This window comes from Planococcus citri, chromosome 5 (assembly GCF_950023065.1).
Source record: "Planococcus citri chromosome 5, ihPlaCitr1.1, whole genome shotgun sequence".
NCBI classification, from domain to species: domain Eukaryota; kingdom Metazoa; phylum Arthropoda; class Insecta; order Hemiptera; family Pseudococcidae; genus Planococcus; species Planococcus citri.
The window spans coordinates 50,603,618-50,626,790 of NC_088681.1; the positions used below are offsets into that span (position 1 = coordinate 50,603,618).

A 23,173-nucleotide genomic window follows, 5' to 3' on the forward strand; every position below is an offset into this window, starting at 1 on the left:
AGATTGATTTTAAAATAATGAAATCTGGTCACGGAAAATTAAATTGGAGTTAAAAATCGATTTTTATCAACATTTTTGGGAAAATTTTCTGCAAAAAATTCAAATCCAAGTTTGGAGCTTCGGCTGAAAAAAAAACAAGCAAATTTGCTATACCTATTACACATACGCTCAAAAAACATTGAAAACCACAATAACCGCAAAAAGATCTTCTGTCATCTAACAACAAGTTTCAACAACGTGTAAAATCAAAGCAAAACAGAATGTGGATAAAAACCACAATTTATACATTTAAGTTTTAAACTGTGCAACTTCAAAAATAATGAAACAAGCTTTACAACTCGAGAAAAGGATGGAAGTTTTCCAAAAGAAAATAATTCGAAATATTTCAAAGTGCCCCCAAATTTTACTTGAAAGTTTCAATCAGAAGCTAGAGAGGGGAGAGAAAGTAAAAGGAAACCAATCATCAGCACAAAATTTCAAAATTCCAGCATTACATGAGCCCAAAAACCTTGACAAAAATCTCTCATGCACCATTTTTCGAACAAAAAAATACAAGAATTTTTCAACAATACAAGTATTTTTTTACATTAATCCTCTCAATACTTAAATTACACTCGTCACTTTTCTTACCACATTAATTTTTTGCCAGCACCGACCGACTAAATCCATCATTCCATCTCGTCAAACTATTCGCCCTTCGACTCCTCCACCTCTTCCAACAAATTCTTCATTCCACACCGATATTTTCATCAATTACCGTCACATCATTAGTCAGAGAGCCTGACTTCTTGTTCCACTGCTCATACACCGATGTGCCTGTGAATGTCTCCGAATATCTGTGCAACGACGTATTTCAACCCATCTATGTAATCCTTTTTCTACCCTTCGCCTTTCACTTCGTCTTCGTCTTCGAATCAGTCGCTTCGGGTTTTTCGAGCTATTTCGTTTCTGGGTTATAATTTCATTAATCAAACTCGGGCCCACCAATCGTGCTACGTCGACAACTAACGTTTAAAAAGGTACAAATTTTTTCTTCTTCTACCGAACCTGAAAAGTGAAAACCCTTCCTCGTATTATTTTGTGTTTAATATAATATCATTTTGTCGTCAGTGTGTTCAAAAATATAATATGTATACAAATATGTTGCGAGTTATTTTATATTTCTATTCGTGTATTCGTGTATTCGGTTCACGTTTTGAGGTTACCCATTTTTGTTACTATAGGTATCCTGTACGTGAACATATTTCCAGCTGTGATGTTGTTTATCCTTTTTTTTTTCGACGAAAAGTTCACGAAAAATTCCTCTCTTTTTGGTCTCTCGAGGGAGAGAGAAAGATAGAATATGAGGAATAGTTCGACAGATCGAAAATACTTTCATTTTTTTCTTTCACGAAATACCACTGATCTGGAAACACGCGTCCTGGGACCATTCTCCACCTTCTGCATCCTTTTGATTCTCCGACTAATTCAAAAATCCAATCAGGATTTCGGTATCTCTTATCTAAACAGAGATCTCACAACGATTAAAATCAGATATCCTGAATCTCAGGTCACTTAACCTACACCAGCTCTATACTCGTACAGAAATTTGATTCGAAAGGCAGGCATTTTAATTCAACACATCACCTCGCTTATACATATTACAATCATTGTATCTTCGTATCGTATTCGATTTCCAACCGCCTCCTACAATGTGACCTCCGTTCTTCCGAATCTTGTCACTGGTTATACATACGTACAATCAAGGACTACCAAAAGCCATCATCGCATCGTCCGAAACCCAAACCGAATATCGTAGGTATATTTTTCAAACTCTCATCACGTGTGTACGCTGCTTCCGGCACAGCAATTTTTTCTCTTCTTCGCTTCCGTTGAATCCCTTATCAGCCAAATCGAACTCTGATGCACAGTTCTCCTCTCCTCTTGTTGAGTTTACTTAACACTCGGAGGTCCGATCATATAGCTGCAGGTTCAACACATCCAATACAAGATAGAAGAGCGATTGGGGGGGGGTGCTACACATAGATTCACTTAGGTATGTTTATACAATCGACCCAAGTGGAATACTCGACCAACTGGTTACATTGAACTGATAAGCAATTGATCGTCATGAGCGACGGCGGTAGCAGCAGCAGCGACTCCACTATATACCTTGGCGTTCAAATGGGCGTACTTTACGGTAATATTTTTTCAAACGGTCGTGGCGCGAATTCACACCAACAAAACAATTAAATATACGTAAATGTTGATAATTTACGATCCGAAGCGTAGGTTTTTTTGTTCTTCGGTATTGCTGCGCGGCCCCATAGTAGTACGTACGATTCCTTCACACGAGGTACACAATTCGATAATAGTACCTTATTACGTAATAAATAATCTAGATAATGGTAAAAAATTACTACTCTCGGTATCTCGTACACATAATATATACACCGTTTGGTATGTCTTTTACAACGGAATAAATCCTTCTTTGGATTAGGACACACGGTCGCACATTTTACAAGGGGGGGGGGCATCGGTGTGCGGCGCTATATCTTCCCACCTGTTCAATCGAATCGAAACACACAGACGGAAAAAAACTCCAAGTTATATTAAATTAGTCGAGTATTTACGTGATAAATAGTCCGGCTAATACGTAATTATACACGCTCGATAGTAAACACAGTGTGCTTTGCGTTGGGTAATTGAATATCCGGGCCTATGGTACACTATATGCTAGCTCGGTGCACTGTTTCTTCGACTCTCTTTACCACGACAACCTTGCTCTCTGGGTCTCTTTTCCTCTTCTCACTCTATACAATAATGTAATCCTTATACGAAACGGAAAGTGTAACCGTATCTTTAGGAAGCACTGACCGACAGACACGCACTTTACCATGGCCACATCTACGTATAGGTATATAGGGTCACGGGTGGTTAGTTGTCAATAATTGTTAGTTGTCAAATTGCGTTTTTAAGAGGATACATGAACGCTATCTCCACAAAACCTTCATAATAACTTCATGCTATACCTACTAATGTTCCAACATGCAAAATTGGCAACATAGCTTTTTATTTGGGGATACAGTTTTGAAAAAAGTGATTTTACAGGTGCGAAGTTACATATGTTAAATTGGAACTTTTCGTTTTTAAACATCAAAAATTTGTCAAAAGTAAATAAATTATACATCAATTTAAAGGAAATTTTATCACGGATTCAGTAATCACATGTTCAATTACAAAAAATTTTGAAATGAATAAAATTTTTTGGTACAAAGATGAAAAATGAGAAGTTGTTAGTTGTCAAAAAAGGGAATATTGTTAGTTGTCAATGAGATAGTTTACCAAAATATGCATCAAAGTGGAAAAATATTTTTAGAAAATTATCTATTGCATTATTGAATCATTTTTTTTCTGCCTTTCATTCTATAAAACGAATAAAAAGTTGAATTGATCGATTTACCTACGCAAAAAAAAATTCAAAGAATGACCAGTCAATTTTCAAGTCGTTTATGGATATTTTTACAAGTTTTTGGGTTTATCTAAAAGTTTAGTCCTTCTCACGTGTTATCTTTTTGAAAATTTTCGAAAATTGAATTGTAAGTTTTTTTTTATCAATAGTGAATGCGTGTTTGACAACTTACAACAGGGGTGGTTGTTAGTTGTCACAAAAAAGTGTCTCACTAAATCCACCATTAACTATTCATCACATGAACCAAAATTTAATTTTAAAAAAAGAAAACACGCGCAAAGAATCCAGCTTTCAAATGAGCCCAAAACCGCAAAAAAATATTCATAAATGGCTTCAGAAACTTCAAAAAACATTTTTTTTTGACAACTAACCACCCGTGACCCTATTCGAATAAAAATAAGTCTACGTTTCTCCCCTGTCCCTTCGATCTTATTTGCAGGTCATTCTTCTCGTTACTTGGACGACTATGTGCTGTCTCACTTTGCTCCAGGGTCTACTCCTTACTCTTTTTTCTTCCTTCTCACTCATTCATTTCATCTTCTCATTCTTTAAGAATATTTTTCTTTTTTTTCAGAAAAAAAAATACTATTCACAACATGATTTATGATTCTATGAAACTCGCATTGACAAAGGCTTTTATTTACTGGAATTTAGCACCAGTTTGACCTTTCTTTTCGATACACGAGTGAATTGACGTTTTGTCGGCGATCCTTTCTGCTTCTCTTTTTCTAACTCCTTCCCCAATTTTTTCCCACAACAATATTTGAAATAGAAAAGTATCGAATGGTCAAGGGTTAGAGGCCAGATGAAAAAGGTGGAAAACTATCTATGTAAGGTAAACTACCAGTTATGGACCACTTTTTTACAATTAATCGCCAAGACATCATTTATGACCCAATTTTGATATATTTTTTAAAAAATAATTCTTGAAGCTTCCTCTTTCACTTCAAGGTGTTCAGTTTTGAAAAAAAAAAGTAATTTTCATTTCCCTAATTCCTATTTGAAATAAGGTCTAAAAAAGGCAGTTTTTGAAGAAGTACCAATTACAGATCATGCAAATATGAACAGAAGCGTTTAATTTTTTCCACTCTGAGACCAGTTATAGTACCCTGAGAACCACATTAGAAAATTTTCATCATCAAAATTCATAGATATTGAAGTTGAAAAACTACCAGTTGTGGACCAGTCCGCAATTGGTACCTGACAACCCTTTTGAAATTAAAAAATTCATGGAAAAAAATTAGCTACCAATTGCGGATCAAACCAATTGCGGACCAAAACTGAATTTCACAATTTGAATGTTTGTGGGTTCAAATCCCGCTAGAGATGCAGGCATTAACGTGTAATGTATTATACATTGTAGTGCATTTAACATCTATTACACGTTAAGCTCCGAGCACCAGAACAACATCGATTCCCCAGAATAATCGCAGTGGAAATAGGCATTCGCCTTACCCTGTTAGGGTACCACAAAAATGCGATTTCCAATTCGGACAAGACTCTCACGAGTCACGTAGATGGCGCTAGTGTGCCCATTGTTCTAGAGTTCAGATGGGGCTTTTTTCTTAACCCTTTCTCATCAGTCATATTTTACCAAAACATTGGATTTACAAGTTAAAAATGAAAATATGATTCGGTCATGATTAATATGCAATAATAATCATAAAAATAATGTACATCAAATTAATTTTTCAGTTTTAACCCTTGAAATTAATGCTTTTGTAAACGCTGATAAGAAAGCCCCGTCTGAAAAATGTAAACAATCTAGCCAGCTCACTAGCGCCCCTATGTGAGTGTCTGGTCCGAATGTCCTGTAAAGGACAAGGAACCACGACCACAATTCACTAGAACATGATAATATATATGTTGTATGCAACATAAATACATAAGACTTGGCTTATAATCCTCAATTTTGAATACATTACAGCGATTTCATGTTTGAACATTGTCATTCTACCAAAAAGTGCCTAACATAAACCTAAAATCCGCAAAAAGGTTTGAACATGCAAAAAAGTAGTTCTTGCCTCTTGGTACTTAGCTTCACACATAGAAACCAAATGTTTGTCGATTTACTCTTTGGATCGTTGTAATTGAATTAATTAAAAACCCTTGTACAAATTTAACAAAATTTTTGCAGTAAAAATTTTTACTTTCTGATTACAAACATGCGGAGTACACTGATAACACCCAACATCCAAAAACCATACATTTCTAGGTTGACAACACTTAAGGCTACACAATGCCGCAGTTGGCAGCTTGGCACTCCTATCGGACAAGTTGCAAACTAGCCAGGATGTTGCAAAAAAAAGGATCCATAATTGGTACCCCGTCCCTAACACTGGTAGTTTACCTTATGCAAAAAAGCTTACCCCAGTTCAAATTTGTGTCGAGAAAAAAGCTCACATCGCAGTACGAATTTACTGGTATATGGCAAATGAAGCCATCATCATTACCATATCTTACATATTGTAGAATCGTCGACGTTGTATAATAATATTGCCTACGACAAACGCACGTAGATGATATTTCGTCGAAAATTAATCACCCAATAACGCCACATTAACGTGAAAAATTTACCAAAATAAAAGATAAAAAACTAGGTGAAATGCAACAACGCTTTTATGATATAGTTGCGCTAACACATTTACTACAAGCGACCGCGTAAAATTAATTTAAATTTATTATCGACGTTTGTTCTTCGAATAATGACGGCTTTATTACTGTCGTATTTTTTTGGCAATCTGTCAACGCGGCGCGAAGAAACAAAACATGGTAATATTTCGTCGCAACCGCTACCAAATCCCCCTCAATGACCCCCTCGTCACAGACCCACCAGCGATCCCTGATCCAATATGTTGCGGTTTTTCTTTTATGTCTACCTGCCTATGGTATCGTTTGTTCGGCGAATCTACGCGTTTTGTTCGAAATTTTGATTGTGCGGAGCTCTTTTGAAAATTTTCCCCATGGATCAGGTGGTGTGAAATTAGGCAATACCTCGACACGATTTTTTGAAACTGAAAAAAGAACCCCCCCCCCGTAAAACTCTCATATTGGCAAAAAAAATTCTGCAAATTATAGAAAATTCGATTTCAATTCCTCAACTTTAAAACATGTTTTGGGAATCCCTGGAAATTTAGAAGCTAAGATTTGTGAAAATACCTATCGCCATTTTGAAGATATAGACCACATACAGGATGATTTTTAGAGATGAGAAAATTGGGGAAAAAATGAATTCATCACTGACTAGAAATAAAAAGCAATTCTTTGAAAAGCCATAATACCAATCTGGAAATTAATAATCTATTTTCAAAAAAATTTTGAGAGATGTTTCGAAATTCATTAAAATTCTATCTTCGGCTTGAATAAGAAGTTCGTAAATTTTTCAACAACTTTTTATACATATCACCTGAAGCGACGAACCAGTAGAACGCAGTGGGTGTTCGAATTTTACACCTGACAACACTTCAAGCCTTATCTTTCCCCTCGAGTTATTTTAACGCACTTACACTGGAAGATACGTATAATACCTACCTAGTTAGTTAAACAATTAGGACGCAATCATTTCCCGCCAAATATACTTGAACATAAACCTACTGGAAATGTTTGACACAAAATACTTGAAATGAATTTAAAAAAAAATAGAGCAAGTTTCAAAGAACATAAATTTTTTAGAACCCTTATTCGACTCAACACTCAACTAACAGCCAATTTTTTTCCAAAAAAAATTCGTCAAATTTGTACCTCAAAACTTCCCATACAAATACAACAATGTAGTAAAAAGAACCTTCACCTCCTTGAACTCATCCAAATCCGAACACTTCAACCTTCTAAACTTATTTCAAAGCGTAAAAAACGTTTGTAAAAAGAAAAACTCCATCCACAGGCAAACAGGAACACGTGATGTAATGAAAACTTCCAATTACATAAACCCCCTCCTCTTCTTTTACCCCACTGCGCTAAATTGTTGAAAAATTTCGCCGCAACTTCACCAAGTTTTCCGTCTAATTAAAAAAAAAATGTCTGAGAAACTTTTTCGCCGTGAAAAAATCTGATATCGAGTTGAATTTCTCGCAAGAGTAGAATTTTACAGTCGATAGGCTTTTGATGATCGTCTCGGCGAAGAATTCATCTCGATGAGACGGCGGCTCCGCGTTTAACGGTACCTTTTCAAAAGAGTTGTAGGGTGTTAGGGGCGGTAAGGTAAGGGTAGGATTATCAAGCGAAACGAAATACAATAGACGTGTTAAATGCTTGTTATGCCTCCGCCTTTGTATACCTTCGTTAAAAAGTATAATATATGTAGTAGGTATATATACAAAAAAAAAGAGTAAAATAAAAGAGAAAAGGTAAGTAGTTAGAGAAAATATTTTTCTGGTGTGTTTATTCACCTGCTATTCATCATTATAATAATAATAATGTACAATGTACATAGAATGACGCACCTCTCTTCACGTTTCAAAAATCTTTCCTTCATATGTCCCTGAGTTTCCTGCCACTGGAGTTATTATGCATATACCTACCTATGGGTTGTATAGTTCACTGTATGAATGAACAGCGAAGAGATGAACTGACGAAGAGATGGAGAAGGTAGGGTTAAACCTGAATCATAGCTGTTAATGTCAGGTTAATTCGAAATCCATAATGTTGCGAAGAGTTAAAAAACCCCTGACACTTTTTCTTAGAAGGCAGCAAAGGAAGAAGAGGGCGAGGATGGTCAGTATTCAAAAATGAATCAGAATTTTTCCGAATACATATTCGGAGAAAATGAAAATCAATATGGATATTTACTTAGGTTTCAATAACACCCTTCAAAAATGGGGGAGTGGAGTGAAGGACAATTGCATGCGATACTCAGACAACTAAATGATCACATGGTTTAAAAAAATAGCTAAGATCACTCCTCCCAGAACACTTAAAATTAAAAATGGAGTTTCTGGTGAATTTCGAACTCTGAATCTGAAAACGATTGAACAAAGCTGACGAACTTCAATAAATTTTGGGTTTAATAAATTCGTTTGGGGGGATTGAGAAGCTCTGAGACTCTCTCAAAAGCTACTTTTCTACGTGAGAATATAATTATGTTAGATTGTAAGTCTGAAATTTGAAATTAAAAGTATCAAGCAGGTAAAATTTGATCAAAACTGCAGTTTTGGAATAAAAAAAAATTATCATAATTCCCCCCCCCCCAAAACCAACACTTTATCACTGCTTTTTAATATCACATTTTTGAACATCGTCCCCCTCTTCTTTTCACATCCCTCCCAAAAAATCACTGAGATCAAATTTATCATAAAACGACGGTGCTGCCAATTCATAAAAACACTTGTCACCCTTTTTCCAAAGAAAGAACATGTTTTCAAAATCCCTCCACTATATCCACTCCTAATTTCCGCGAATATGAAAAAAATCATGACCTTTTTCAAATTTTTACCGCATGAAAATAACCTCCCCCCCCCTTTAAAAAAATAAATAACTTGAAACTGCGAGGAAATTGAACAGGGTTGCCATTTTTTACGGGATCAAAAATTAGGTAAGTATTTCAGTTTTTTCATTTTTCTGATTTTTCGAACAATTTTTTTTCATTTTATGAGCTTTTGAAAAAAACTTTCAAGTGTGTTTTGAGCAAAGTTCACGACTTTTTCATGACTTTCATGACCTGGGGAGGGGGAAGGGAGAGCACATACTTTCCGATAAGTTTTTGAATTTTTCAAATCTACAATTCAATAAAATTGAAACCAGTTTTCCCACTTTTTTTCAAAACTGAAAAATTGTTGAAAAATGACCTCAAAAAGACGTTGTAAAAATTTGGACCTTTTCAGGGTCTCCCCCTTCAGCAAAACGTCTTTTTTCAATTTTTTTGGAGGTGGTGGGAGGAGTGCGGAATTTGATGTAATTTTCACCCTCCTTTGGCTTTATACAACCAGATTTTTTGAGATATAAAATAATCAAATTGAAGGGTTCCTTTCCAAGTCGGCCTAAGTCCATTTTTATCATTTTTGAGTTAGCAGCGCCATCTGCTGGTACAGGTCGGTTAACACCTTTATCACCTTGTCCCAACACCTGGCGTTACTTTTTTCGCTCAGGAGCGCTGTTTTGCCGGCTCGAAAAAACAGCTGATTATTCCAAAGTGGCCTAAATCATACATTTTTTAAGAATTTGTATACAAGTGCGGTTGTGCCGGTTTTTTTTCAAGTTTTTCAACGATTTTCAAGAGACGAAATTTGAAGGTGCTTCGAATGAAATTGTTTCAGAAATGTATTAAATTAATGATTCGTGAATTTTTTTTTGAAAAAACGTGTTTTTCGGCTCTTTTTCGAAATTTTTAACATCAGATAATTCCAAATGGGCCTATTAAGTCCACTTTTTCTGACTGTTTGACGCGCTCTGGAGCTGAAAATACGCAAAATTAAAAAAATACCAATACGGTACTTTAAAGCAGAAAGATCAAGCTTCACAACCATATAATCACATCATTTATTATTGAAGCGGAAGGGCGAGAAAAACACTTATTTGTGTTTTTCTTGAAACGAAAAAAATAGACTCAGGCCGACTTGGAAAGGAACCCTTCAATTGTAAAAAGGAGCAATTTTTTCAAAAAAATTTGTCCAACTGATTTTTATGAAGAATTTGAAAAAAAGAAAATTATTGGCTTCAGATTTTGAAAACAAAAAATAATGATATTTTAATGATTTTTCATACTTTCAAGTAAAGAGGTAGATTTTTAACACATCGAAATCCCTCATTTCTACCTTGTGGGAACGGGGGGAAGGAGTCCTCAGCTGTTGGGGATTTAAAACAGGCTCAAAATGAAAAATTCGTCATTTTTTGACCAATTGTTTGAACCCATTCTCTACAAAAACCATGGGGGAGGGTTGAACAAAAATTGATGATGTACCCGTAATTTGTACAAACATTTTTTTTAAAAACCGTACTTTTTTGAACACTTTTCAACAAAAATACTCTTTTTTTCGAGATTTCGTATCCAGTGACAACCAAAACTCCTCGAATACTAAAAAATACGATAACTCGACGTTCACTCAGATTTACAGATAACCCAAGAAAGCACCCAAGATACTAAATGAACTCAATGACATAATAAGCACTAGAAAAACACACCAAATTAGAACATTACTTCATCAAAATATACTTACACGTTGCTCTACAAAGTACTTAATTAACCCAGGCACACATAAATTTTCAATTTAATTTGTTTCATTCATATTTAATCTCGATTTACCGATAAACGCAGTTTGTTTTTAAAATTTACATGTACTAACAAACGAAAAAAAATTGTCTCAAATTTTCATTTCTGTCTAATATATAATCTCGTAACCAGTTTACTGTGAAAAAAATCGAGCGTGTTTTATTCATTAAATAAAAGCATAATAAATACCAAAATACTGATAACTGATGTGGTTCAGACGAGAAAAAAAGTCGAAAAATAAAAAAAATGCTTTACGTTTGTTGTTCTTACAACTCGTGTCAATCGATAGGAAAATTTTTTCACTCATTTTTACGTTTATGAAATTTTAAATTTAGGTATGAATTAATCGTGAATTTTCTATAAAGTCTCGAAAAGTACACGTAGGTACGTAAAACCAGCCAATTCCGTTCTTATTTCCTGCAACCGTTAAGATTACCAAATTGATAGCCAATTAGCTGCATTCAAGTCATACACCTCGGTTTACTTGTCGATTCATTTGAACCAGGGTCATTCCTTCATTCATTAGCCCAGCAAAAAAAAAAAACAACTCGATGTAAACTATGTAAACATACAACAAATTTCATGGCCAAGTTGCAAAAATTTTATTCTACTTTATGCGCTGCTTGCTGCAGATTATGGCGGGTAAAAAAAAAACCAACTACACGCCAAACGAAGAAGGAAAGCATAAAATTACCTATGCATATCAGCAACACATCCACCATCAATGAGCCCATATGTGTAGGAAAAATTCGCACGTAAGTACTTCAGCAATACGAATATACGAATACGACATCCGAAAAAGCTAACCAATTTACCTACATATACGAATGAAAATTTACTTAATTATACGTACATTGTTTGCTTTATATAGTTCCAGTTTTTCGTCAAGTATATTCTGTTATCTTAATTTTTTTTTTCGCCAACCCCACCTTACGTCTCTTCGTCGTACTCAGTTCGCGAAGCCAATTAACGACTTTGTTTTTTTACCTACATATGTAGTATGTAGTGAAAAATCAACGTCTCGCGGCCGCTACCGAAATGCGGAAATGTAACGACGTCGTCGCCGCCACCGCCACGCCACCGTATTATGATTTCGAGCCGCAGCCGGGGGCAGGGCAGGGGGGCATCGGAGTGTCGAGGGTAATGGAATCGCCGCTCGGTAAATGGTATAATTACACGGCTTAAGAGTATTTATTCTATTTTCCCATCGCGTCTCGGACCATGAGACGGGTACGCGGGGGTAACGACCAACGAGCTTTCGATCGATAAAACTTTTTAACGATCTGGCAAATAAGATTTTACGATCGCGCGGTATCGTATAGCCGAGTTCATTGGCGTGGCCACCATCGACATGGCGGAATCGGGGATTGCAGATCGCAGATCGAAGATCGCGAACCCGTTAGTGCATCGATATCGATATTTTTATGCCCCATATTGGTGGTGCGATGATACACAAATAATGATCTGCATCATGATGACGACGATGATGCTGCTCCTGCCGATGCCGGTGCGACGACGGAGGCTGCGAGCTGGCAGTGGTGATACCGCAACAGGTATACCATAATATGCTATGGTTGGTGGTGCCTTTTTAAAGCCTATACAACACGCAAGATAACATCTCGACGGTTCTTTCATCCATGGCTAGGGAATGGTCAGCGGGCATTGTGTGTACGCAAAGGTCCCGTAATAAATATCCTTTCCGGTGACAGTTCTATTAACTACCCCAGACCGTATTGTTCTTCGGTGCAGATAACAAGATTTTGCCATTTTAAGAGCCGCAGGCCTTATATACGAGTACCAACCTACTAAACTAATATAATACGCCTTTCTTCATCTATGTACCATTACATGCAGGTTTCTCGGACATCATCAGTGCGGATAGTGATGAGCTGACCACCGAATCTTTGATCGTGGTCTTTGGAGACTCTGCGTTCCTTTTGAGGCGCCTGCTGGATTGTAGATAAGGGTCCAATTCACACCGTTCAGCTGATTCTATAATATTATGGTACATACGATGGAAGGTCTAAAGATGATGATTGATTGAAGCACATAGTTCAAATTTCAAGCTCAGCGAATAATTGAGGGGTTCCATGGAAAAGGGGCCTTAATCATTTTTTTGTTTTTTTTTTTTTTTCATTTTCAAAATTTTGAATATATTAAATTTTTTTAAAATCATGTAAGTTCACCATATTTAGTGATATTGAAGTGTTCTTCTATCAAAAAAAAAAAAACGAATTGGAAAATATTTCCTTATACAAAAAAATTTCTAGTCTATTTCAACATGTAAAAATAAGTAAAAAAAAATGACTAAGGCCCCTTTTCCATTTGACCCTTGAATTTTCGAATTTTCCAAAGCACGATTTGTGAAGTGGTAAAGAGAGGGAGGGGAAGAGGGGTTTGGAAGCAAAATTCCAAAACTTTCCAAATTTTCTCGAATTTGGAACAGAGGATGGGAGGGGGGGGGGGGGGTATAATTTTGAATGAAATCAAATGTAATCGGTTGAAAATGAGACAGTTTTTAAATTGAAAAAAATCCAACTCACGATATCAAGAATCAAGAAATTTTCATGTTTACTGAATTTATCAACTGTTTGTTTCTTTCAAATTGTGAATTTTATTTTCAATTTTTCGTAAATCAGAAACATATTTTCTGAAAAATTAGGATTTTCTTTGAAAGTTGTTTTGCAAAAAGAATCGACTGGAAAAAAAATTGAATTTTTTTCTCAATTTTGAAATTTTTCTGCAATTTTTTTTTAAATTGTGAATTTTATTTGCAATTTTTTGTAAATCAGAAACATAGGTATTTTCTGAAAAAATGATTCCAATATTATACAAAAAAATGCTAATAATCCGAATTGAACGATTTCAAAACTCAAAGTTGATCAAAATTTATACAATTACCTGGGCAAACGTATTAAAGTTGATTTTCTCACAAGCAACCCCTCTCCCTCCTTCCTGTCAATTTATACATTCACTAGTCAAGAAGAAAATCGTATGGAAGACCTTAATGGAGGACACACAACACCAATAAGTCAAAACATCGAAATAATAACTCACTGAAATGTGAAAAAATCGCCTAGAATGACTCAACCTTACTGAAAGCTTGAATTCAAGCCTTCCAAAATAGATTATTTTTCACACGTTTTGAATTTTTCCAATTTTTTAAATCATATTCGAATAAAAAAATGAATGAAAATTACCCTCCATAAAAGTAAAAAGAGCAGAAAAGCTGCATAAAATTGAGTGAAATATTTATTCAAATACAGCTGATTTTCAGGACGAGCAGGGTCTTCTGAATTTTTGGGCTGTTTTTACTTTTTTGATAGTTGGAAATTCAATTTCAAATACAATTGAGCAAAAAATATAAATCGAAAGCGTATCAAAATTATTTTTTGATTCAAAATTTTGATGTCATGGATCCAAACCCTGAGGCTTATAAGGATTGGAATTCCAACATTTTTGGTTTGTTCATTAGTAGAGCTCGGATTTTTATGCGCTTAAAAAATCATTTTATGCGCATAAAATATGCACTTATTTTGATCAAATTATGACAAAATATGCACTTTTATGCAATATCAATATGGGATCTATATGTAGAAAGGATTTTTCATTTTAAAGGTGAAGAGAAGGCTAGAAAATTGAGAAATTAAAAAAAAAATAGGTTGAAGTCTTCAATTTAACTTTGAATAATCAATTTTAGGTCAACATACAAATCGCCTCAACGTGGTGAAAAAAATTAAAAAATCATTTTTTCAATTTTTTTCCGGAGTTTTTCGATTTTTAATGAAAAATACTACCAAAAAACGATGTTTTGGCCAAAATTTCCAAAATATGACTGAAAAATGGAAAAAAATGTTCAAAATATGACGAATATGCGCTAAAAATGTCTAAAATATGCATTTATATGCATTTATACCAAAAATATGCAAAATATGCACCAACAAGTTGGGCTCATTTTACTCAGAATTGTATGATTCACAAATATCCATAGGATATGCACGATCTTTTGCGATGAATGAAAATATGACAAATCATAAAAATCCGAGCTCTATTCATTAGAGTTGCTTTGACAACTATTGAGACCCACACTTTTCAAAATTAGGTCGAAAAAAAATTGTGTCAAAATTGAGATCTCAATGGGAGATGGTCTCCAAGGCTCTCAAATATAAAATCATCGAAAAAGAATTGAAATGCAGAAAGACTTGCAAGGCTTGCAGAAACATGAGAAAAATAAGCAAATTTAGCAGATTTATTATCCCACGAATTTTTTCGGCAATTTCCAAGTGATTTCAATGAGACGATCGTCAAATTTCAATTAAACAAAAATTTTCTATAAATTATTTTCTTGTGCTATGAATTTTATACTACATTAGATTTCCCTGATTCAAAATTCGAAGAGTAAATATACCTAACTAAATTATAAAAAACCTCACGTGTATGGCCCATTGGCGCAGTCAATTACAAAAATTTTCGATAAAATCACAACATTCCCAAAATTTCCTTTCAAAAAAGCCATAGGAAAAAAATTCACCTGAAATTAGATTCATTTACACAATAAAATATTCATCGTCGATCAAATCAAGGAAAAATTTTCATTTGGCAGAAAAATATCAGAGTTTTGCAGCCTGGTGTAACTTTTCACCCCTCTTCAGTTTTTCCTCCCATTTGGGCATCAAGAATCCGGACTTGGGACTTTCTTTCCCAGATAATTTGAGCAACGAAGGTCATTTAAAAACTTCAAAGTACCTGCCTAGATGAAAATCACCATAAAAAAATTGAATTTTAATGCCCTTTCCAACGAAATTACATTTTCCTAAAAATTATAAAAAAATTCTCCTCCAATCATTCCAATCCTATTGCACAAACCTGCGCAACAATGCATCAAATCTCACAATCAATCAATCCTCATCAGTTCATCTCTCATCACCTTTTAAAATACAACCTAATCAATTTGCTTACGTAATTTCTTTTTTACAAGCAACAAAAATACAACATTTTACGCGTCGTAATCGATATCGAAGATTCATTGCAACGAGTACGTGGCTCGATAGGTTGGATTTCTTCGTATTTTGACAAACCTTGGTACTATAAAGAAGAAACACAACCGGCGTGTTTTTCTTATCAAAGTTTTTTCGTTTTTATCGACGACCAGTTATCTTTACGCGAAATAACTGTCGATGTTTTTTTTTTCAGCTTCTGCTTCCTCTTCTAGGTAATAATAAAAGGAAAAAAACCTAAAATGTAATCGTAAGCGGTTGTAATTACCAGCTGTAATCGCTAATCATTTTTTTTTCGTTAATTTACGTTCGATAAATTAGGCCAGCTTAGGCATGTTTTGCCTAATTGTAAGTTGAAAGCTGTCGAGTTCACCAAATCCAGATCCATTTTCGAAAAAGAAGATACCATGATTACATATACACATTTTGAACAGGTTTGGTTTCGAAAAAATGGCGCCGAAATATCCAACGAGCTGATTATAAAATGAATGGAACGGTCTGTTTTCTTGGAATTACTACTACGGTGCAGCGGACTTTGACAGAATGTTTATAGACGCGTTCTTCTGCATCTTCGTGTTTGTGTGCTTCTCTGCATTCGATCGTTATTCCAGCTCCAGCTTCCTTTTTCTTTTGTTGGTGCCTTTCTACATTTGTATTCGTACTAATATGTATTTCTACATCTACTGATACACGGTATGGTGGTGTGGTTGTTGTGGTACATATTTGTTCTGTTACATCGTCTGTTCCAGACCACGAGAGTTTTGTATGCTGGAAGAAACTGCAGGCCTATAGTATATCACTAGAGTGCGGATTTTTATTTTTTGCATATTTTGATATGCAGGAGATAGTTGCGCATATCGCATTGATCTTCGTGTTTCGGAACATTTTGAGCAAAATGAGCCCAATTTGATTGTGCATATTTTGCATATTTTGGCTGTAAATGCATAAAACGTCATAATTCTAGCATTAAATGTGCATAAAACGACATATTTTGGCCATTTTCAGCATATTTCAAGAATTTCGACCAAAATTTTCATTTTCAAGTTTTTTTTTCCATCAAAATGACTGCCAAAACAAAAAAAAATAAAAATAAAAATTTTTTACAATTGATTTTGTGATTTTTTGATTTATGACGATTTTCAATACATGCTGTTTGTATTTTTTTCCTTTTTTTGTGTGTTTTATAGAATTTAATTGGAAAATAACATAAAATGAGTCCTACCATTGTACTCAGATTGAAAAATGCTTTCCAACAACACACATCTCAATTGTGCATATTTTGCATTTTTCAGCATTTAAATGCATAAAAATGACATATTTCAGGCTTTTACAATGCATAAATTATGTGCATAATTTGAGATTTTTTGTGCATAAAAATCCGCACTCTATATATCACGATGAGTCGAGTAGGCAACTAGGCACTTCGTTTGATTTGGAATTTAGATTCAGATTCGAACATCAACGACGACGTAGAGGCAGGTAGCTAATCGAAATTCAAACTAAAGGCGATCATTACTACAAAAGACAATTTATAAAAATCTATTTCCCCTCACCACTAGAAAGGGTTCTGGGTGTGCCTGTAAGTCTGAAGGAGAAAAAATTCCATTCATAGTGATAATATTTCTGCTATAAAGAGATTTCTGGGAGGAAGGGGAGGAGAAAGGAGGGTTAGATTCACACTTCACGATTTTATTTTCAAATCTTGAAGCTTTTTTTTTTCAAATACACCTACTTTTACCTAAATATCACAGGGAGGATCCTGAAATTTAAAAATATTAAATTTCGAATGAACAATGATGCCAATTTTTTGTTAGTTGCAACTTCAAAAAAATCAAGAAAAATAGCTAAAAAATTGTAAAGTTTTTTCAAATTCATGAAATTGTCTATAATGCTCAAAAAACAGAATAGTTTTCCGGAATGATATTTTTCGATGTTGTGGCATAATTAAAGCGTAATAAGTATTCGAGAAGAAAAAATTTTTAAAACACGAATTTACAGAAAAATATGCGATTTGAAAATTTTCAATCGTTTAGTAGGACGCTAAAAATAGTCTTTGATTTTGACGACAATGTCCTAGGTCGACGCAGAATCTCAAATTCTATCTTTTCGAACTGAGTCATTTTTTCTAAAGCAGGTTGGGCAGAGGCTAAAGCGAAAAAACATCGAATTTTTCGAAAATGTTCCCTTTTGAGGGCTCACTTTCCCTCTATAGGGGCACCTTCGGAGCAGACATTTTTTCTGATTGACTTTCAACTCAAAATAGAAAGTTCACTGAATTTGGTCAAAATATTTCGACAATTTTTATTCGAAATGCAACCTAATTTTGATAGGTAAATTTAAAAAATACAAATTTTTTTCTACTAGAATAATTTTTAAAAATACCAAAACCACTTTTGAAAAATTTCTCATTCAGATTGTTTTAGGTTTCAGAAGTTCCAAATTTTTTATGAGAGTCAAAATCTTTTTTATGAGAGTCAAAATCAAGCTTTCTTTTACTGGGATTTTTCTTATCAATAATCAAATTATTTTTACTCCTCAAGCTCTTGGTCTCAAACTTCGCCATTTTTCAAAATTTCATCAATTTTCCCAAGTTTTCAACTTCAATTCAAATTTTACGTAGACTCGAAATCAATTAAAGGAGAGTGAGGGTCACATCAACACTCCATGTCTCGAGCGGCAAGGCTTATGCAGTGACTTTCTGCAAGTAGCATCACCATGAACAATAAAAAAAATTTCTCAATCTATATTTCAAAAAAATTAGAACTTCTTTTGGACCAAGAATGAGGTGTTTTGAATTTTTAAAATTAAAAAATTAAAAAATCACACAATTTTCAAAAATTTTTCTAAAAATTAATAAATTACCTAGACTTGTAGAAAACGACGATTTAGGACAATCAAGTTTTCAAAACAAATGTCATTTATTTTTCGAGAAATATATCAAAAGGAAATCTACCTCAGACCTCAGAAAATCTAGGAAAAAATTGATTTGAGCAAATTGCTGTATGGTTTCAAAATAGGTGCCTGACTTCAAAATTCCCCCAATTTACTCAGCCTCAATTTCAAGTGTTGAATAAGCTAAATAATAAGTCTGCAAATAAATGAAGTATAAAATAGGTACTGCATTTAGTAAAAATTATGATTTTTTTTTTTTTTTAGTTTTGTGTCTCGATATGCATTGAAAAATGAAACCTAATTTTCAACATTCCTATACACCTAGACTTGAAAAAAAAAAATTGAAAAAATGTATTATCGACAGACTTTTTTAGTACAGCTTCTGATCATGAACCCAACGAATTTTTACTCATTTTAGACCATTTCCCACACACCCTCTCCCCTTGAATTTACATTATAAAAAACAAAACTACAAACCGTTTGAATAATTTTCAATTTGATTAAAAAATAAACATCTTTGAATTTTTGAAAAATTGTTAATAAGAAAACAAACATAAACAACAACAAAAATTACTCAAAACAGTTAAAATTCATTCCCATGATGAGAATTATACCAAAAAATGAAAATTATAACACCAACAATAGCTTCAGTTCGAAAATCCTAAAACGTTTTGGTAAACGCGCCTATAAAGCCCTTTTTCCACATTTAAGTTTTTTTTTTTGGTGCCATAAAAACCTAATCGTATAATTGGCCTAAAAATAAAGTGTACGCCTAAATTCAAAAAGCACGCAAAACGTTGATGCATTGTTCATTTACCAATTTCAGTCAAATCTGAAGAAAATTCAATAGCTGGTAGCTTTTTAGAAGAAATTCGCTTAAAAATTGAATTTAAAAACGTTTCAATCATTCACATTCGACAAAAATTTTAAATATTGAAATAAAAATTATTACAACTTCTACTTGTATACCTTCAAGTTATCATATCTCAACTTTTTCGCACCAAAAACCAACGTCAAGTCAAAAAATCATCCAAATTCAAACATCAATACGGTCTATAATTAATTTCATTTCTTTAATACGTCACTCGACAATAATATTCTTCATCTATCAAGAAAGAAAGGGAAAATGTTGAAAGAAACGACAACTAAGTACCACGATAGAGAACATCAAAGGATTTCATCGTAAATAATATCTTATTAAATCATTATAATCGAACCTATTTAGGCATGTAATTTGATGTACACACGCACACATGTGTTTTATCGCGGATCAAACTCGGGGGCCAATTAAGTAACGATGATAATACGCTATACATATATGCATCGAATCGAAATTATACCTCGTGAATTCTTCTTATCCTATACTTGTACAAATACCGGTCAAATGGATCCAAGGAACGAGGTTCAAATAGTAGTTCAATTTTTTTAATTCGAGGTCGTCCAACACAACACAACTTCTTATCATAAAAACTGCTGTTATGTTATGAGCTTATTTTCAGCTAAAAAAAAAAAATTATCGCGAGCTTTCCTCAAGTACCTACATACTTAAAAGTGGGAAAAACTTGAAGTAAAAAAATAAATAATAGGCTTGCTAAAAGCCTAGAAAAAAAATTCAATTCGAGGAGCTTTATTAGCCTACACCTCGGTAAGTATACATATAAACGACTGACGTGTATTTGAGAGTTATTTTTAATCGTTATCAGTTCCTAATTCGGCAAAGGCGAAATCAATTCGAGAAAAGATTAAAAAAATTATACAGTGATATCATAAACGATCATCGTTTGATGGGCTAATTTTACGCAATAAACATATCCTATAAAAGCACCTGTCGATGTCTAGTTTACTCGATTCTCGTATCGCCGAATAGGCACAAAACAAATTAGCCTACGTAATCGTAGCATCGAATACCTATCGTGGGGGGGGGGGTATGAGAAGGAAAAAGTTTAATTGTGGCGTAAAAATACCGACAAAATTATCACCAACGATGACGACGACGATGAGAGAGAGAGAGCCAATTAAAAATGAATCAAAATTTAAAGCCATCAACTAATAACGAGTTTTAAATGGTTCATAAATTTAGCAAGTTAACTCAGCGCAGCTATACAGCTATAACATCGTATCATCGGCAATATATACCGTATAGCTTGTTATTATTATAGTTTAAAAAAATTTACTCCATATTATATCGTACCGGGTGTCCTTTTTGATCTTCTTTATGTAACAAGTAGCTACTTATATTATCAATTCAACGCGAGTAATGCAAAACATCGAGCTAATAAGTTGATTTAGTACGTACAAATACATAATTAAATAGGCTACGTTGGACAAAATTGGGCTCGAATTAATTTCAATTGTTCGTTCTGATAGGCTTGTATGATACGAGAGGATCAGTTAATTATTGGGACGAAATTTCAGACTGTGTACGAGTGTGAATGATTCTTGGTATTGGTGATTACGAGGAGTAAAGTGAGTAACCGAAGCTAACGAACTAACACCGGTCACCGGTGATGAAAAAAGATATATGAGGAAACTCATTCGATGATCGAAGATTTGAAATTGGCCAAAAATGTTCATAAATGATCTTCGAGGTTCATCGATACGAATAAGAACCGAAGAATGAACCGAACTTCGAAGCTAACAAACGAAGCACCGGTACCTAACGTTAAAGATAGGTACGAATGGTACGATTCAAGCCAGAAAATGCAACCGAATAAGATCTCCTTCGATGAAGGAATGTGAAGCTGGGTACAATTGTACGAAGGTAATCCTTTGGTCGTCAGACATGAAACAGAAACCGAACTAGGTATCGAACAAAACACCGGTAATCAGAAACACAGCTACGAAGAGGTACTAGAATCATTGATCTCAGCCCAAGAATTCCAGTGAACTGAAGGTACTTCTGTCTTCTTCGATGATATGAAGGAATTCAGAAACACGTACGAATGGATATAATGCTTTGATTGACGTACGAGTAATCATAAACTAGAAACCGAAGCAATCGAACGAAGCATTGGAGCCTACGAAGATAGGATACAGCTTCGTTCACTCGATCCAGGCAATCCAGGCCCAAAAACTTTCGGTGCAGAACTATGCACAGGTGAATAGATGATCATATGTAGATCCTTCGGTCACCAAATAGGAATCGAAACAGGAACCGAAGCAATCGAACGAGGCACTGGAGCCAACGAAGATACGATACAGCTTCGTTTACTCCTTCCAGGTCGAAGAAGGATCATAATCCTTCGATTGAGGAATACGAATAGAACCAGGAACCGAAACCCATCGAACGAAGAACCGGTGATCGAATGAACCGAAGACTAGGTAATCCAGGCAGGAAAAATTCTGCATATTTTTTGGCGGGTAAACTCGAACCTTCGTAAACAACGCTTTTGGTTGACAGAAGAAGTCTCCAATGACCAAGAACCGAACCAATACGACAAAAAAACCGGTGACTAGTACGATAGCTATGGGAAATGAAACGAAGCAAGCATTCTTATCACGTAATCGACCGAAAGTATTAGTAATATACGACGAAGCTCGATGTAAATTACTGTAACAGATAAACACACTGGTACAATAGATGAATCAACGACCCGAGATATTATTCTGCCAACGATAAGGTACCTTTTTATTACAAAGCAGAAGAACATATCAACACTGACTACACAATTTACCATGATTAATACAAACATACCTTGGAATTCGACTACTAAAATACTAATACGATGCTCGATTTCGAGCTAAACTATACGTAGGTAGGTATGTAGGATTTACTTTACTACATAGCACAAGACTTACTTCAGATTCGGAAAGATCGATTAGATCGTTTTGTTCTTCAGTTAATTCGTTCAAATTCTCCGTTGATCTTTCTTTTTCGTCGCCTTCATGTTTGTAAACGGTGACTTCGTCTGAACTGCATAAATCGTCGCCACCGCCGTCGTTACCAGCGTGCGGCATATTTAACGCGAAATATATCACTGGTTATTCCAAACACACAACACATTAATTCATGGCGATAAATACAATAATTTACTATGACTATATCACGATTTAAAAAACCAACAAAAATATAACAAAATTTTCCTCAAATAGTATACTATAAAGTACGCGTAAATCGAAATCGAACAAAAGAATTAAAAACAACGCACGACATGTCGAGAAAAAAAATATGAACACACAAGAAACCGAAAACTAACACCACACAGCGGTCGGCAGTCGAGTTCACACCGAACAACAAAACATTAACGTGAAGCGGGCGCAATACACTCTATGATGGTATGCGTCTCTCTGACCAATCGCGTAGCCGCCCTCTACCTCCCACCTAGACAGGCGGACCGCGTACGAGTAATGGCAGCGCGCGAAGCAAGACGGAAACAAACGAACGGTAACGAGATTTGAACTCGATGATCGGAGTCTATTTTGCCAGCTTGTAGGTGGATGGGGTGCATTGTTTTTTTCTCGGATTTGGATAGTGGTTTTTTTGTTTTGTTTTTGGCGAGACAAAGTGATGTGTTGTTGGAGTGAGGGGGGGGGGTGAGACTAAAATTTTTCCAACTTTTTTCGCCAGGTTTTCCCAACTCTTTACCTCAGGTCATTGTTCTCTCTGCAGTGTTTTCATATTTTGCATGC

At 34.7% G+C, this 23,173-nt stretch overlaps 1 protein-coding gene across 3 annotated transcripts in view; it reads right to left on the reverse strand.

Annotated features, from left to right (window-relative positions):
• pan (pangolin) overlaps positions 1 to 22,851 on the reverse strand; it is a 286,631-nt gene extending 263,780 nt beyond the window's left edge. For 2 of the 3 annotated variants that reach the window (XM_065369040.1, XM_065369038.1), the window contains exon 1: positions 22,343 to 22,851. In XM_065369040.1, coding sequence (XP_065225112.1) covers positions 22,343 to 22,501 — 159 coding nt within the window. In that variant the 5' untranslated portion in view covers positions 22,502 to 22,851. The remainder of the gene's footprint in view (positions 1 to 22,342) is intronic. The other variant, XM_065369041.1, reaches the window with a different exon arrangement.
• Positions 22,852 to 23,173: the final 322 nt, after the last annotated feature.